This window comes from Odocoileus virginianus, chromosome 14 (assembly GCF_023699985.2).
Source record: "Odocoileus virginianus isolate 20LAN1187 ecotype Illinois chromosome 14, Ovbor_1.2, whole genome shotgun sequence".
Lineage (NCBI taxonomy): Eukaryota > Metazoa > Chordata > Mammalia > Artiodactyla > Cervidae > Odocoileus > Odocoileus virginianus.
In genome coordinates, this window is record NC_069687.1 from 23552429 (window position 1) to 23569878 (window position 17450).

The following is a 17450-nucleotide window of genomic DNA, read 5'->3' on the forward strand; positions in this document are numbered from 1 at the left end:
AGAAAGAATAATGGACCAAGAATTCAAGTAACTCAATGCACTGAGTCTCTACATTAAGGAATGAGATGTTAGGGAAAAACTAACTATTACAAATAACTTCAACATGTTATCTTTCACTCTACACATATTGCACATAATTGGATCTCATTTTTAAGGCACTGTAACATTAAAAATGCTAAAAATTTAGTTAGAAATACTGCATAGCCAATGAGGTTAATAAAGCTTTGAAATATTTCTTAATCCACTCAATCCCAAGCAGAGAATATTTACTATTTTCAGTTTAAATTATCATTCATGCTATGTCACTTCAGTCTCACTATTAATCTTTATTAGGATATCTTTCCTTTGCTATAAGAGAATCTCCAAATAGTAAAAATAGGTCAGAAATACCTTCTAAAGTCAGGCCTTATTGAGCTTCTTATTCTTCGGGCTATGGATCCTTCTCTGTAGGAAACTTGTTTAAGTAAGCTATATAATAAAATCAATTTATTTTAAATTTTTTCTCTGTATATTTGCCAAAGGAATATATGCCTTCTGCTTAAATAGCATCATTAAGTATCAGAGATATGAAATACTAAATGTAATATATTTGGTTCAGTTCAGTCGTTCAGTCATGTCCAACTCTTTGCAACCCCATGGACTACGGCATGCCAGGCCTCGCTGTCTATCATCAATTCCCGGAATTTACCCAAACTCATGTCCATTGAGTCAGCGATGCCATCCAACTATCTTGTCCTCTGTCCTCCCCTTCTCCATCTGCCTTCAATCTTTCCCAGCATAAGGGTCTTTTCAAAAGAGTCAGTTCTTCTCATCAGGTGGCCAAAGTATTGCAGTTTCAGCTTCAGCATCAGTCCTTCCAATGAATATTCAGGACTGATATCCTTTAGGATGGATTGGTTGGATCTCCTTGCAGTCCAAGGGACTCTCAAGAGTCTTCTCCAATATATTAACTAAAGTCAAAATGTCCTCAAATGTTTACCTCTTAGGAAGATACCTATTACTAGATATAAATTCTAATATATGATCTGGTTTCTTGAGCATTAGTAGTGATTCCCAGAATTAATTCATGTTTCCATTGCATAATATTATAACCACATACTTTGCCAAACACTTAACCCAGCTGTTTTTTTAAATAGAATTCTGATTATTAAGCATATGAGAATCACCTGTGCCAACACTGCAACTCAGAACATCCAGTATATCATTATTTCCTAATAACAACTTAGAGAACAACTACTTCTAGTCCATGATTTCATCATCGTAATCTAATGAGACACCATCACCATCATCATCATAATCAGAACTAACGTAAGTACATAAATAGGAGGATTGAATAAAGTCACATTCAATGTGCACTAACATATCTTTATATTAGTGAGATAGTCTATCCTTTTAATTTCTACATATTTTACAGGTTTTGAACAGTTTATTACTTTCCTTAATTGTAACCATCTTTAGATACTGGAACATTTCAATAAATCTATAACAGACAGTACTGGTATTTGATTAGCCACTATTCATAAACTTTATCTAGGATTTTCCAGAACACTGATGGAATATCAGGTATGGGTTTTGACCATGCACTTAAAACTCATTTCTATTAATACAACACAGATCTGAAATCAATAGACTAGTAGATAGAGGTGAGGGATGCAGTTGAGAAAGACTGTCATTCAATGAAAAAATATATATACTTATCACAAAATGCTACTGTGTGTATACAGATAGAGGATATGTACACAAAAAGGTTAAACATTGTGCATTTTACAGTCTACCATCATTTCAGAAAATGAATTCATTTGGCCAATAAACTTAAAACAGATATGATATTTATCTTATAATGTAAGTATGCTTATCTAAGTTTAGCTATTTGTGAACTTTGAGTTTTTCAATGGTTGTGGTAAAAAATCTGAGGATTTGATTCTATCCATTGTAGGAAAAAATTTTAGAATGCTTGGCCACATAATTTTCCCCTGAGTTGTTTTTAGGTCACTAAGTCATATCCCATTCTTTGCAGCCCTATGGGCTGGGGCATGCTAGGGCTCCCTATCCTTCACTATCTCCCAGAGTTTGTTCAAACTCATATTGATTGAGTCAGTGATACTATCTAACAATCTCATCCTCTGGCGTTTCCTTCTTTTGCCTTCATCATTCCCAGCATCACTACAAAGCTAGTGGAGGTGATGGAATTCCAGTTGAGTTATTTCAAATCCTAGAAGATGATGCTGTGAAAGTGCTGCACTCAATATGCCAGCAAATTTTGAAAACTCAGCAGTGGCCACAGGATGTGAAAAGATCAGTTTTCGTTGAATCCAAAAGAAAGGCAATGCCAAAGATTGCTCACTCTACTGCACAATTGCACTCATCTCACATGCTAGTAAAGTAATGCTCAAAATTCTCTAAGCAAGGCTTCAACAGTACATGAATAATGAACTTGCAGATGTTAAAGCTGGTTTTAGAAAAGGCATAGGAACCAGAAATCAAATTGCCAACATCCATTGGATCATCAAGAAAGCAAGAGAGTTCCAGAAAAACATCTATTTCTGCTTTATTGACTACGCCAAAGCCTTTGACTGTGTAGATCACAATAAATTGTGCAAAATTCTGAAAGAGATGGGAATAGCATACCACCTGACCTGTCTCTTGAGAAAACTGTATGCAGGTCAAGAAGCAACAGTTAGAACTGGACATGGAACAGCAGACTGGTTCCAAACAGGAAAAGGAGAACATCAAGGCTGTATATTGTCACCCTGCTTATTTAACTTATACACAGAGTACATCATGAGAAACGCTGGGCTAGAGGAAGCACAAGCTGGAATCAAGATTTCTGGGAGAAGCATCAATAACCTCAGATATGCAGATGACACCAGACATTATGGCAGAAAGTGAAGAAGAAATAAAGAGCCTCTTGATGAAAGTGAAAGAGGAGAGTGAAAAAGTTGGCTTAAAGCTTAACATTCAGAAAACTATGATCATGGCATCCAGTCTGATCACTTCATGGCAAATAGATGGGGACACAGTGGAAACAGTGTCAGAATTTATTTTTTGGGGCTCCAAAATCACTGCAGATGGTGACTGCAGCCATGAAATTAAAAGACTTTTACTTCTTGGAAGAAAAGTTATGGCCAACCGGACAGCATATTAAAAAGCAGAGACATTACTTTGCCAACAAAGGTTCATCTAATCAAGGCTATGGTTTTTCCAGTAGTCTTGTATGGATGTGAGAGTTGGACTACAAAGAAAGCTAAGCGCTGAAGAATTGATGCTCTTGAACTGTGGTGTTGGAGAAGACTCTTCAGAGTCCCTTGGGCTGCAAGGAGATTCAACCAGTCCATCCTAAAAGGAAATCAGTCCTGAGTGTTCATTGGAATGACTGATGTTGAAGCTGAAACTCCAATACTTTGGCCACCTCATGCGAAGAACTGACTCACTTGAAAAGACTGTTATGCTGGAAAGATTGAAGGCAGGAGGAGAAGAGGATAACAGAGGATGAAGTGGTTGGATGGCACTACCGACACAATGGACAGGAGTTTGACGAAACTCTAGGAGTCGATGATGGACAGGGAGGCCTGGCGTGCTGCAGTCCATGTGGTTGCAAAGAGTCAGACAAGACTGAGCTGAACTGAACTTCTCAACATCATGGTCTTTTCCAATGAGTCGGATTTTCACACCGTGAGGCCAGATTCCTGGATCTTCAACTTCAGCATCAGCCCTATCATTGAATATTCAGGGTTGATTTCCTTTAGGGTTGACTGGTTTGATCTCCTGGCTGTCCAAGAGTCTTCTCCAGCACCAGAATTCAAAAGCATCAATCCTCTGGCACTCAGTTTTCTTTATGGTCCATATATCACATCCACACATGACTTCTGGGAAAAACACAGCCTTGACTATACAGACCTTTGTTAGCAAAGTGATGTTGACATCACTGTCTAGGTTTGTCATAGTTTTCCTTCAAAGAAGCAAGCTTTTTTTTTTTTTTTTTTTTAATTTCATGGCTGCAGTCACCATCCCCAGTGATTTTGGAGCCCAAGAAAATAAAATCTGTCACTGTTTCCTATTTTTTTCCCTTCAATTTGCCTTAAAGTGATGAGACCAGATGCCATGATCTTTGTTTCTGAAAGTTGAATTCTCAGCCAGTTTTTTTTTTTTTCTTTTTGAAGGAAAATTCCTTTACATAATTGTGTTGTCCTCTGTTACATCTCAACATGAATCTGCCAAGTGTGTGACTTAGTTGCTCAGTCATGCCCAACTCTTAGTAACCCATGGACTCTAGCCCAACAGGCTCCTTTTTCCACGGGTATTTTCCAGGCAAGGATACTGCAGTGGGTTGCCATGCCCTCCTCCAGGTGAATTAGTGATAGGTATACATATATACCCTCCCTTTTGAAACTCCCTCCCATCTCCCTACCCATCCCACCCCCCTAGGTTGATTCAGAGCCCCTGTTTGAGTTTCCTGAGCCATACGGCAAATTCCCATTGGCTATCTATTTTGCATACGGTAATGTAAGTTTCCATGTTACTCTTTCCATAAAACTCACCCTCTCTTCCCCTCTCCTTATGTCCATAAGTCTGTTCTCTATGTCTTTCTCCACTGTTGCCCTGTAAATAAATTCTTCAGCACCATTTTTCTAGATTCCATATATGTGTGTTAGAATACAATATTTATCTTTCTTTTTCTGACTTACTTCACTCTGTATAATAGCTTCTAGTTTCATCCACCTCATTAGAAATGACGCAAACGTGTTCCTTTTATGGCTGAACAATATTCCATCATGTATATGTACCATAATTCTTCATCTCCTCATCTGTCAATGGGCATCTAGGTTGCTTCCATGTTCTAGCTATTGTAAATAGTGCTCAATGAACAACATATGTCTTTTTCAAGTTTGGTTTCCTCAGGGTATATGCCTAGGAGTGGGATTGCTGGGTCATATGGTGGCTTTATTCCTAGTTTTCTAAGGAATCTCCATACCACCATCCATAGTGGCTGTATCAATTTACATCCCACCAATAGGGTAAGACCATTCCCTTTTCTCCACACCCTCTCCAGCATTTATTTTTTTGTAGACATTTTGTTGCTGGCCATTCTGACGGGTGTGAAGTGATATCTCATCATAGTTTTGATTTGCATTTCTCTAGTAATGAGCAATGTTGAGCATCTTTTCATGTGTTTGTTAGCCATCTGTATATCTTATTTGGATAAATGTCTGTTTATGTCTTTTGCCCACTTTTTGATTGGGTTGTTAGTTTTTCTAGCATTGAGTTGTATGAGCTGCTTGTATATTTTGGAAATTAATCCTTTGTCAGTTGTTTCATTTGCTATTGTTTTCTTCTATTCTGAGGGTCTTTTCACCTTGCCTATAGTTTCCTTTGCTGCGCAAAAGCTTTTAAGTTTAATCAGGTCCCACTTGTTTACTTTTGTTTTTATTTCCTTTACTCTATAGGAGGTGGGTCATAGAGGATCTTGTTTTGATTTATGTCATTGTGTGTCCTGCCTATGTTTTCTTCTAAGAGTTTTATAGTTTCTGGTCTTACATTTAGGTCTTTAATCCATTTTGAGTTTATCTTTGTATATGGTGTTAGGAAGTGTTCTGATTTCATTCCTTTACATGTAGCTGTCCACTTTTCCCAGCACCGTTTATTGAAGAGGCTGCCTTTGTCTTATTGTATATTCTTGCCTCCTTTGTCAAAAATAAGGTACCCATAGGTGCACGGGTTTATTTCTGGGCTTTGTATCTTGTTCCATTGGTCTATATTTTTTTGTTTTTGTGCCAGTACTACACTGTCTTGGTGACTGTAGCTTGTAGTGTAACCTGGAGTCAGGAAGATTGATACTTCCAGCTCCATTCTTCTTCCTCAAGTCTGCTTTGGCTACTCGGAGTCTTTTGTGTTTCCATATGAATTATGAATTTTTATTTTTAGTTCTTTAAAAATTCCATTGGTAATTTGATGAGGACTGCATTGAATCTGTAGATTGTGTTTTGTAATAGATTCATTTTCACAATATTGATTTTTCCTACTCGGAAACATGGAATATCTCTCCATCTGTTCATGTCGTCTTTGATTTCTTTCATTAGTGTCTTATAATTTTCTGTGTATAGTTCTTTTGTCTCCTTAGGTAAGTTTATTCCTAGATATGTAAATCTTCTTGTTGCAATGGTGAATGGGATTGATTCCTTAATTTCTCTTTCTGATTTTCCATTGTTAGTATACAGAAATGCAAGTGATTTCTATATATTGATTTTTTTATCCCACACTTTTCTAAATTCACTGATTAGCTCTAATAACTTTCTGATACTATCTTTAGGGTTTTTTATGTATAGTATCATGTCGTCTGAAAACAGTGAGAGCTTTACTTCTCTTCTGATCTGGATTCCTTTTATTTCTTTTTCTGACTGTTGTAGGTAGGACTTCCAGACTATGTTGATTAATAGTGGTGAAGTGAACACACTTGTCTTATTCCTGATCTTAGGGGAAATGCTTTAAGTTTTTCACTATTGAGAATGTTTGCTGTAGGTTTATCATATATGGCCTTTACTATGTTGAGGTAGGCTCCTTCTATGCCCATTTTTTGAAGAGTTTTAATCATAAATGGGTGCTGGATTTTGTCAAAGGCTTTTTCTGCATCTATTGAGAGTATCATATGGTGTTTAATCTTTCAATTTATTAATATGGTGTATCACATTTATTGATTTGCATATATTGGAGAATCCTTGCTTCCCTGGAATAAACCCATCTTGATCCTGATTCATGAGCTTTTTGACATGTTGCTGGATTCTGTTTGCCAAAATTTTGTTGAGGATTTTTTCACCTATGTTCATCAGTGACACTGGCCTATAGTTCTCTTTTTTTGTGTGTTGTCTTTGTCTGGTTTTGGTATCAGGGTGATGGTGGCCTCATAGAATGAGTTTGGAAGTGTTCCTTCCTCTGAAATTTTTAAAGAGTTTTAGAAGGATGGGCATTACCTCTTCTCTAGATGTTTGATAGTATTCTCCTGTGAAGTCATCTGGCCCTGGGCTTTTGATTTCGGGGAGACTTTTTTTTATCATAGCTTCAATTTCGGTGCTTGTAATTAGGTTGTTCATAATTTTTATTTCTTTCTGGTTCAGTCTTGGAAGATTGATCTTTTCTAAGAATCTGTCCATTTCTTCCAGGTAATCTATTTTATTGACATATAGTTGTTCATAATAGTTTCTTATAATCCTTTTTACTTTTGTGTTGTCTGTTGTAAACTCTTCTTTTTCATTTCTAATTTTATTGATTTGATTCTTCTCTCTTTTTTCTTGATGAGTCTGGCTAAAAGTTTGTCAGGTTTGTTTATCATCTCAAAGAACCAGTTTTAGTTTACTATTGTTCCTTTCATTTATTTTTACTCAGATCTTTATGATTTCTCTCCTACTAATTTTGGGGTTTTGTTCTTCTTTCTTCAGTTGTTTTAGGTGTATAATAAGGTTGTCTATTCAATGCTTTTCTTGTTTCTTGAGATAGGATTGTATTACTATAAACTTCCCTCTTCCTGCCACAGTCTCCTCCCTTACATCCCCTCAATCCATCTCCCTGTAGTCAACAGCAGCCCTTATCTTGGGATGGCTCCAGAATCTCTAAACTCCAGCATCCAGCTCCTGCACCTTCCAGGATAGGCGTTCCTGTCCAAGGCATGTATGGCTGTGGCAAGGGCTGTCTGATTCTCTTTCCATTTAGGCTGCCACAGATCAGCTGTGTCACCTTCAGCTTTAAATGTTTCTCCTCTGACTCAGCCAATTGCCCTGTTGTGGGGATCTGACCTCTGCTTCAGTTCCCAGACCTGCTGAGGGCAGGTCCATTCCCACTAACACTTCTGTTTTTCCCCTTAGTTCCTTTGAATCCTACCAGTTTTCATGGTTCTATATATTCTTTTCCATTGGTCAGGTACTCCTGTCCGCTCTCAGTTGGTGTTCTGCATGTGCTTCTGTGTCTGAAGGTGTATTCCTGATGTATCCATGGAGAGAGATCCACATCTGCCTACTCCTCCGCCATCCTGTTCTCCTCTAAGCCAGTTTTTCACTCTCCTGTTTCAACCTCATCAAGAGGCTCTTTAGTATCTCTTCACTTTCTGCCATTTAGAGCGGTATCATCTGCATATCTGAGATTGTTGATATTTCTCTTTGCATTCTGAAATCCAAGAGTAACTTAAATCCAATGTGGAAATCACTCATGAAGTAAAATTCCCTTTTTTTTTTTTTTCAATGAGCTGTCAAAAATGCTTTTAAGAACCTAAAACTTAGGATATGCTAACTTTTTATTTATGGAGTTTTGGTGAAATTAAAAGAAAATTAAGGAAGCATAAAGTTACAAAAACACATCATACCTTAATCCATAGAGAAGAGAGATGTATTTTTATTCACTGGAATTAATCCCTAATCATTTTCCAAAGGGCTGAATGAAGATCATTCGGAGTTTCAGTGCCAGAGTATTATCAAGTTCTGTCATTAATTTCTTCTCTTTGTCTCCTCTTCTTCAACATGATGAGCTTCAAGCTTAATAAATATAGGAACTCATTATTTATAAACTGCTATTATCTTCTTTCTATTCCTTAGTCTTTGATTTCTGACATACATGTATCAAAGTGCTTTTCTTAAAATATTTTTCTGCCAAATATTACTTTTATCATAATACACACATGCTTTTTAGGTATATTTCATCAAGACTCATAAAGGAATACATATGAAAAACTATTATGAGTCTCTTATACAGAAATAAAGTGGGCCTCAGAAGGATCAAATCACTCCTCTAGGGCTGGAGTTAGAGCAAGACTGGGTTGGAATATGAAACTGTATGATATCATTTCCAAGCACATGTTTGTAAATAAACTCTCATCTACTTGTTTGGACCAGCCTCTGGTACTGCCACCTAGATCAGGTTCAAATCCTTCTGCCTAATTTTCAAAATTCCATTAGTAACCTGTGCTACCATTTTAATCTCAGAACCAACTATTTCTAACACATATGTTCTTCCTCTTATGGTATGTTGTGACAGAGATGATATTATCTTTGGTTTTTATAATAAAGGCTGGCATTGGTTCTAATAAGGCTGAAATACATTAATTCTAATTTTTATTCATTTTTAAAAAGAAACAGTTTGAGTCATTATCTCTCTAAAAATTATTTGAACCAATTCTTATGTTACAAATGTCATAAACGAGGATAACCAAAAACAAAAAAAATGGAAAGCTAGTCAAAGTGATTTGGGTTTCTGTTTATTTACAGGAGGAGATAAAGAAATTTGGCTTTCACATACTATATACAGAATGTTTCTCAAATTTATACAATCTTCACTTAACCACATAATAAGCATAAACATTTAAGTACTTTTATATATACCCCAAATTAGGAGGGAAGACAGTGCAAAATACTTTTGATCTTTGGATAGTGATTAGTGACAAAATATCATTGACAAAGTTAATAGTATTATTTTTTTAGATTATCTCATTCAAAGGTGTGATTTGTCCTCATGCACAGAAAGCCTTATAGGTCATGTAGATAAAGGTTAAATGATGGCCTTGTGATTTCTAATGAAAAACTCCAAATGCTCATGCGTACTCTTTAATAATGTAATTTTCAAAAATATTGGCATCTCTGAGATAATATGAGAGTAAATTATTTTGTTGTTGTTGTTTAAGCACTAAGTCATGCCCAACTCTTCTGTGAACCCATGGACTGTAGCCCAGGAGGCGCCTCTGTCCATGGGATTTTCCAGGCAAGAATAATGAAGTGGGATGCCACTTCTGCCTCCAGGACATCTTCCCATCTCAGGGATCGGACCCATGTTTCCTGCATCTCCTGCATTGGCTGGCGGGTTCTTTACCACTGAGTCACCAGGGAAGCCCAAATTATTTCATTTTTTTCCTTTAAACTCTTTCTATAGTCTGAGAAGAATTGAGGATTTGGGGGTCACAAATGACAATTATGGTCAAGGCAATACCTGTTGGTTAGTCAGCAGGCTGAGAGCAAAGAAAGAAGAATTCTTAGAGTCAAGTTCTGGGAAATTGCAGGGACTATTTTGATTCATCGGTGAACTGCAGGACTTCCCAGGGGGCTCAGCAGTAAAGATCTTACCTACAATGCAGATGTGAGTTCAATCCCTGAGTTGGGTAGATCTCCTGGAGAAGGAAATGTCAACCACTCCAGTATTCTTGCCTGGAGAATCCCATGGATAGAGGAGACTGGTGGGCTATAGTCCATGTGGTCGTAAAAGAGTCTAATTCAACTTAGTGACTAAACAACAACAGTGACGTGCTTCGTTGTAATTTTTCTTCCCTGATGTCTTTTGTTCCTTAACATAATCTTTGTTCTTCTATCTTTCACTGAGTGTGTGTGTGTGCTCAGTCGCTTTGCGACTGTATGGACTGTAGCCTGCGAGGCTCCTCTGTCCAAGGAATTCTCCAGGCAAGAATACTGGAGTGGGTTGCCGTGCCTTCCTCCAGGGGATCTTCCCAACCCAGTGACCAAACTCATGGCGCCTGCATTGCAGGTGGATTCTTTACTGCTGAGCTACCTGGGAAGCCCATCCTTCCCTAAAGGGTGTTTCATTAACATTATTGATATTATTAGTTACCATTATGTCCTAGAATTAGTAGGGCTGAGAGAAAACAGCAGAGGGCTATTGAGGCTGAGCACTGGTCAGCTGAGAAACTTGAAGAGGGATCCTAAGTATGTACTAATAGGTGAAACTCAGAACTTGGAAACAGTCCCAGAAACTTTAAGGAAACATTTAGAGGGATGGACTCAGTTTGGTGTAATCATGAAAGCTGGAACTAGGATTAAGTATCGGTTATGAAAGAAAGCCACAAATATGAAGACTGGAAAAATGAAGCTAGAAAATATAGATGAGAATACAGATGAGAATATAGATTTGGAGACACAAGTATTGATAGATATTAGGAAACATGTATAAGTGATATATATGTTCATGTTTTATTTGGAGAAATCATATTTTAAAACCTAAAAAATTAAGTAAACACTATTTTTAAATGATGTGTTGTAAAACTGTGTTAAAATATATCTTTAACTTTAAAATGAAGTGTTCAGTAAGTTAGCATTTAGCTATGTAAAAATAGTCCACAAATAGATTTGATCATTTGTATTATAAAAGTAATTTAGATGTTTAACTTTATGCAGGAACAATGAAATAAGTACTGTTTCAAATATAAAATGACAGTAGAAATGAAAGCCTATTAGAGCATTTTCTTGTAATTTTCATATTGCAATCTGGGCCAACCATAAGAGGGCGCTAAAGTATTGTGCTATGTAGCTTGGTTTTATAAATGGATCAATTTCACATAGGAATTGAAGGCATGTGTTTAGATGTAAATTTGACTAGGTCTCATATTGACAAATTAACATTGCTATATTATGCAAACTCTTAAAAATTGAGTCTTATAAAGAGAGAAATCACATAATCTTCAAGTAACTTGAATCACATGATTTTTGTCTATACTTGTATAAATAGGGCCAATAACATGGAGGTTGTTTTCATCTACATGAATACAATTAAAATAAAACAAAATATGATGGATTTAAAAAAGGACACCAAGAGTATATATTTTACATAACCAGTGATATCTTTGGCAAAGAGATCTTATATACTAATAATATGTGAACTTTATCCGGCACAGCTACTATCCATTTGCCCCATAGACTAGGGCGAGATACCATTATTAATAAAGGTTCATTGCCAAAGAAAAATAGAGTCTGTAGTTCCTTATTACAAAATGTTACTTTACAGTGGGATTAATTTATGTAGAGTACAGTTTAATTTCCTCCTCCAAAACATTATAAAGAAATCTCTAAGTCCAGTAGGAAATCACAGAGATGAAATAATTTACCTATAAATAATTAATTTTCATGTAAATAGATTGTGAAAGCAAAATGTTTAATTGACTATCAAATACTTGTACTGTTATGCTCCCTCAAGACATTACATTGAAACAGAGGGTGTTGCTCCTTTGCGATTTGGGAGAACTTATCTTACACATTTATGCTATCACTACTCTGATAGCACTATAAATAAAACATAGTTAAGGGTAACAAATTCTTCTAGGTTTAAATGAGGGATCTAACATCGGAAATGCCTGACATATTTTTTGACATAAACCAATGACATGATGATATCCAAGGATAGAATTATTGAAAGATATGAATATTTAAGTCTAGAAGAAATAACTGACCTATATTTCTTTTTTTTTTAATCTAGTCATTTACAAATTGAGTGTATTTTTAGGAATTCACTTGATATTAGAATTACATATTCTTTAAATGAATCCAATTGTTACCTTTGAAACTGGGAAACTGACATACTTTCTTTTTCACAAAGATTGAGCTGTTGCATTAGCAAACTGTTCCATTTCAAGGAATCTTTGCTACAATACAGAAATAATAAAAAAAAAATAATAACACACACACACACACACACACACACACTGTGATGTGCTTAGTCACTTAGTTTTGTCCAACTCTTTGGGACCCCACGGACTGTAGCCTGCCCCTCTCTGCTCCTCTGTCCAAGGTGAGCTCACCAGGATCCTCTGTCCATTGGGATTCTCCAGGCAAGAATACTGGAGTGGGTTGCCATGTCCTCCTCCAGGTGATCTTCCCAACCCAGAGACTGAACCCAGGTCTCCCACACTGCAGGCAGATTCTTTACCATCTGAGCCACCAAGGAAGCCCAAGGATACTGGAGTGGGTAGCCTATCCCATCTCAAGGGGAGTTTCCTGACCCAGGAATTGAACTGGGGTCTGCTGCATTCCAGTTGGATTCTTTACCAGCTGAGCTACCAGGGAAGTCCATATATAAAAATACATAAATAGTGTTAAATAATTTTATAACTACAGAAACATGCATATAAGTTCAATCAAATGAGTAGATTACACTATTTCAGTTATCTGAACAAAAAACAAGATAATTTCTTTAGAAAGCTATGTATTTCTACATACATAGCTTATACAATAAGCTACATATTGCTTATTGTATACAATAAGCTGTATATAAATACAAATACAATACAGTAGTTGTGAATGTGCTTGAAAAATACAATAGTTGTGAATGTGCTTGAAAAAAACACAGAAAGTTTGGTGCTGTAAACATGATAAATTAATAGATTTCTGAATATTTGTGACAATAATAAAATTCAAACTCATATTTTTTAAAGCAAAGAAAGTCTGATATCAATGTGGGAAACTTAGGCAATATGGAGAATATCAATTGAACACAAGCTATTGCTCTAATACTAGAGTGGATCTGCATCTCAGGAAAGGCCTTCAAAAGGACCGTGTATAAGCACATAATGATCAGGTCTTTGGGTACTTTGAAACTTCTTTATTTCCATTGTTCTGTTTTTTATTTCCCCACAAGATGGAAGCTTGTTAGAGAAATAATAGAATGTTAAATATTAATATAACTGTTTTCACAAATTTAATTGACTTCAGAACTGAAAAAGCCCTTTCAGTTCTGATGGAGATAGAAGTCTTCTTATCTCCATCAATCATTTTCAAAATGAAGAAATTTCAAAGTGGTAAATGAATACAGAGCCCCTATCTCCAGTCTTTTTAGCCCCATCTCTTTTTCTTTTTACTAAACTAGATTGTAATGTAATTCCACCACATAAAATTTTAGAAATAGTTAACCTCACTTTCATTCTTGCAGACAGCAGAGACAATTGGCATAAGGCTATTTTTCCTTCTCTATATGCAGAGTTGATTAGTTTTATCCTACTCTTTCTGTAGGATTTATAGAGAAAGTCAGGCCCAACTACACTGGTGAAATAAATGGCAGCCATTATTTATGTCTGGCTATTCATCCTTACTAATATGCCATATTTTACATGTAAAGCGTATGAATAAAAACTGATTAAAAAAAAATATTGATTTATATTGATCAGTCATTCTCAATCACATAACTTATCCTTGGAGACCTAGATTCTTTCCTTAGTTTTCTTGTCTAGGATCAGTTTAAGCAAGTTTTTCAGGGTCTTGGTATCCTTACCTGTTAGATTCCTTCTTACTGTAATAGTCTCTGGTTACATTGAATCAATCTTTTCTTAATTTAAAATCTTCCTTCCAAGAGAAAGATCACATTTTACAGCATAAACTTTTTTTTATTTAAAAATAGCATTAAAAATCATTATGACAACTTGGCCCTATTTTTACTAATAATGAAAACTGGACAAGTGTTTTTCTAAGATCAATGTATTTTTCATGCATTTTCAAACATATTTTTCATCTTCTGATTTTGGGAGTTTTTTTAGTGCTCTGTGTATTTTCAAAGTGTGATTGCTTACATAATTTTAAACATTTCTTCAATGTTTCCAATATGTTCTTATTGTTACTCCTACTCCCTGCTTTCATGATTGATGGTATGGTATTTTTAAAAGTCAGTGAAGATTTCTTTTGAAACAATATGCTGCCTAATCAAGTAAAACCCTAGCACAGGGCAAAAGCATCTTTTCAGTCAATTATTTGGAGGTACAATTATATTTCATTTTCTGCCTTATTTTAAAAGTTTAGGGCTTGCCTCTACCTCCTTCCCCCGACACCGTCCACGGTGAGGCGTGCGGATCAGGAAGCAGTTCCATTCCTTCCGCCTGGCACCCTGCAAACCTCTGGGACTGGAACGAGCGTTTGCCACAAGGAGTCTAGACCTGTTTAGGAGCCGGTTGTCGGGGGAAATGGACTCGATGACCTTCGAAGATGTGGCTGTGAACTTCACCCGGGAGGAGTGGGTGGACGCCACACAGAGGCAGCTCTACAGAGATGTGATCCTGGAGACCTGTGGTCACCTGGCCTGTATTGGGCCACTCGACATCAAACCAAAGACTTGACCCCTCGGCAGAACAACCTTGCTAAAAGGAAGTTTCAGGAAGTGAACAGAGCGCATCTGGCGAGCAGCGGTTCCCGACTCTCCGATCTCAGAGAAGACTGGATGTCCCATCAAATAGAGGTGCCGGGCAAGCAGAGAGGGCGAACATTGAAACAAGTTGCAGCTGCCAGCGAGAAAGATGCCTTTCCCATTGGATTCTGGGAATATCCTGAAATGAGGGACATCTCTAATCCTGGCCAGAAGATTGTGCCATCACAGGGAGATTCCACAAGAAAACATAACCCAAGATGTAACCCAGACATCTTGAAAGAAATTCTCCTCTTACACAGTAATCAAAAAATCTCTACAAACAACGAAGACGACCAAGTCAAGTGGCAGGAAATGCCATGGATTCCACCTGCGAGAACTCAGACAGAGCTGAAATCAAAGGCGCGGATGGATCATCAGAACGACCTGCTTCATTTGCAGGCTGAAATGTACATGGGCGTGAGCATCCACAAATACTGTCCACGTGGGAAAGCCTTAGGGGGAGACATCTCCCTTAGGACACGAGGGACGCCCCTGAAAGAGAAACCTCATCATTCTCATCAGTGTGAAAACACCTTCCTAAATAACTCTCTCCCTGCCGGGCAGATGCAACCTCTCGAGGCAGAGACAAATAATGAGAATAATCAAAGTGGGAAGACATTTGTCCCTGTTCCGAGTTCTGATTCACACAGGAGAACTTCGATGGGAGGGAAAAGCTATAAGTGCAGGGACTGTAGGAAGGCCTTCGTGTATCAATCGTCCCTTAAGAAACACATGGAAATTCATGTGAGAAGCCCTACGCATGTGAGAATTGTGGGAAAACCTTCAGATATATCTTACACCTTAATAAATATATGAGAAATCACAAACTGAAGACCTTTGAATGTCCGGAATGTGGGAAAAGCTTCAACAAGTCCTCAAAGCTTAAGAAACATATTAGGATTCACACTGGAGAGAAACCCTATAAATGTCAGGAATGTGGGAAAACCTTCAATAAGTCCTCAAAGCTTAAGGAACATCCTAGGATTCACACTAGAGAGAAACCCTATAAATGTAAGGAATGTGGGGAAAACTAGACTAATTCTTAAAGTCTTAAAACCCACCTGAAGAGGGTCTGCTGATGAAAGGAATAGGGAGAAGCCTTCATTCATTTTCTCAAAATACTGAGTGTAGAAGGAGGACGTGGTGAAAGGGAGCTCAGTGAATGAATAAAGATGGAAACGTCTTCTCTGAACTCTCAGATCTTACAGAAATGTAAGATTTCACACTTTAATTTTTTTAAGGGGAATATGGGGAAGCCCTCAGTGTCTCAAATGTACAGGTCCTGTAAAGACACACTGCAGGACTTCCCTGGCAGTCCAGTGGGTAAGACACCACCCTCCCACTGCAGAGGCTTGATCCCTGGTGGCGCAGCTAAGATCCCACATGCCATGTAGCAGGGCCAAAAAAGTAAAAAATAAAACTCACACTGCCAAGGCATCATATGGGATTAAGGAATGTGGGCACACCTTACATACTCATCCCTCACTTTACACATGAGACCAAACCCTGGAGAGAGACCCTCTCATCAGTAATAGATTTGAGAAAGCCTTTATTTCCCTCTCTTCACATACAGGGCACAAATGAGTCTTAAGCTCAGTTGTGTCTGACTCTGCGACCCCCATGGACTGTAGACCACCAGGCTCCTCTGTCCATGGAATTATCCAGGCAAGAGTACTGGAATAGGTTGTCATTTCCTTCTCGAGGGGATCTTACCAACCCGGGGATCAGAGACCTGCGTCTCCTGCGTTGCGGGCAGATTCTTTGCTGGTTGGCCACCGGGGAAGCCCCTAATAGTAGGAGAGAAACAGGGTAGATGTTCTGATCACTAGCATTATCCATGTCTCTTCCTTCCATTGGAACCAAAATTCTGTATTTGCCACCATTTCTAATAAAATCCCATAAGAATGCTGACTACCCCACTGCTGATCCTTTCAGCTCTGCCACGTGAGTTTTGAGCTGTAGGAGCTTCGTAACATTTCACTGATGCATCACTGCAATCGTGTGAATTACTGTTTGAGCTACGTTTAATTTAAACTCAGGTTTGCTGTGCTCCGTGATGCCATTTCTGTCCATTGATTTGACTGCATTATGGTCAGAGTATGTGATCTTTGTGGTACTGATAGGAGATACTTGTCTTGACTTTCATTTTGGTCTCATGATGGGACCAGTTCTGTCATTGCCTGACCACATTCTTCTCATCTTCTTTACTGAAGGGACATAGATTTATTTTTCCAGAGTTAGCACAGTTGGATTTTTTTTGGTGGAGTGAGCAGGGGAGCGCCACATAGCATGTTAAGTTTTAGTTCCCTGACCAGGAGTCAAACCTACGCCCCCTTCAGTGGAGGCATGAGTCTTGACCATGGGACCACCAGGGAAGTCCCTTTGGAATGTTTTTAAATGCATTTCTTGGGACTTTCCTGGTGGTCCCGTGGTTGGGACCGCGCTTCCGCTGCAAGGCTCCTCATCGTCAAGGAACTAAGATCACACATGCCATGTAGCAAAAAAAAAAAAAAAAGAAAGAAAGAAAG

At 37.7% G+C, this 17450-nt stretch overlaps 2 protein-coding genes across 2 annotated transcripts in view; one reads left to right on the forward strand and one right to left on the reverse strand.

The window, feature by feature from the left end:
* The window catches only part of CDH9 (cadherin 9), a 139044-nt gene that overhangs the window by 104264 nt on the left and 17330 nt on the right, over positions 1 to 17450 (reverse strand). The gene's annotated exons all lie outside the window — the stretch shown is intronic.
* LOC110143637 (zinc finger protein 114-like) lies at positions 14956 to 15738 on the forward strand. Its single transcript, XM_020903291.2, has one exon. The coding sequence runs from the start codon at positions 14956 to 14958 to the stop codon at positions 15736 to 15738; it is 783 nt and encodes a 260-aa protein (XP_020758950.2).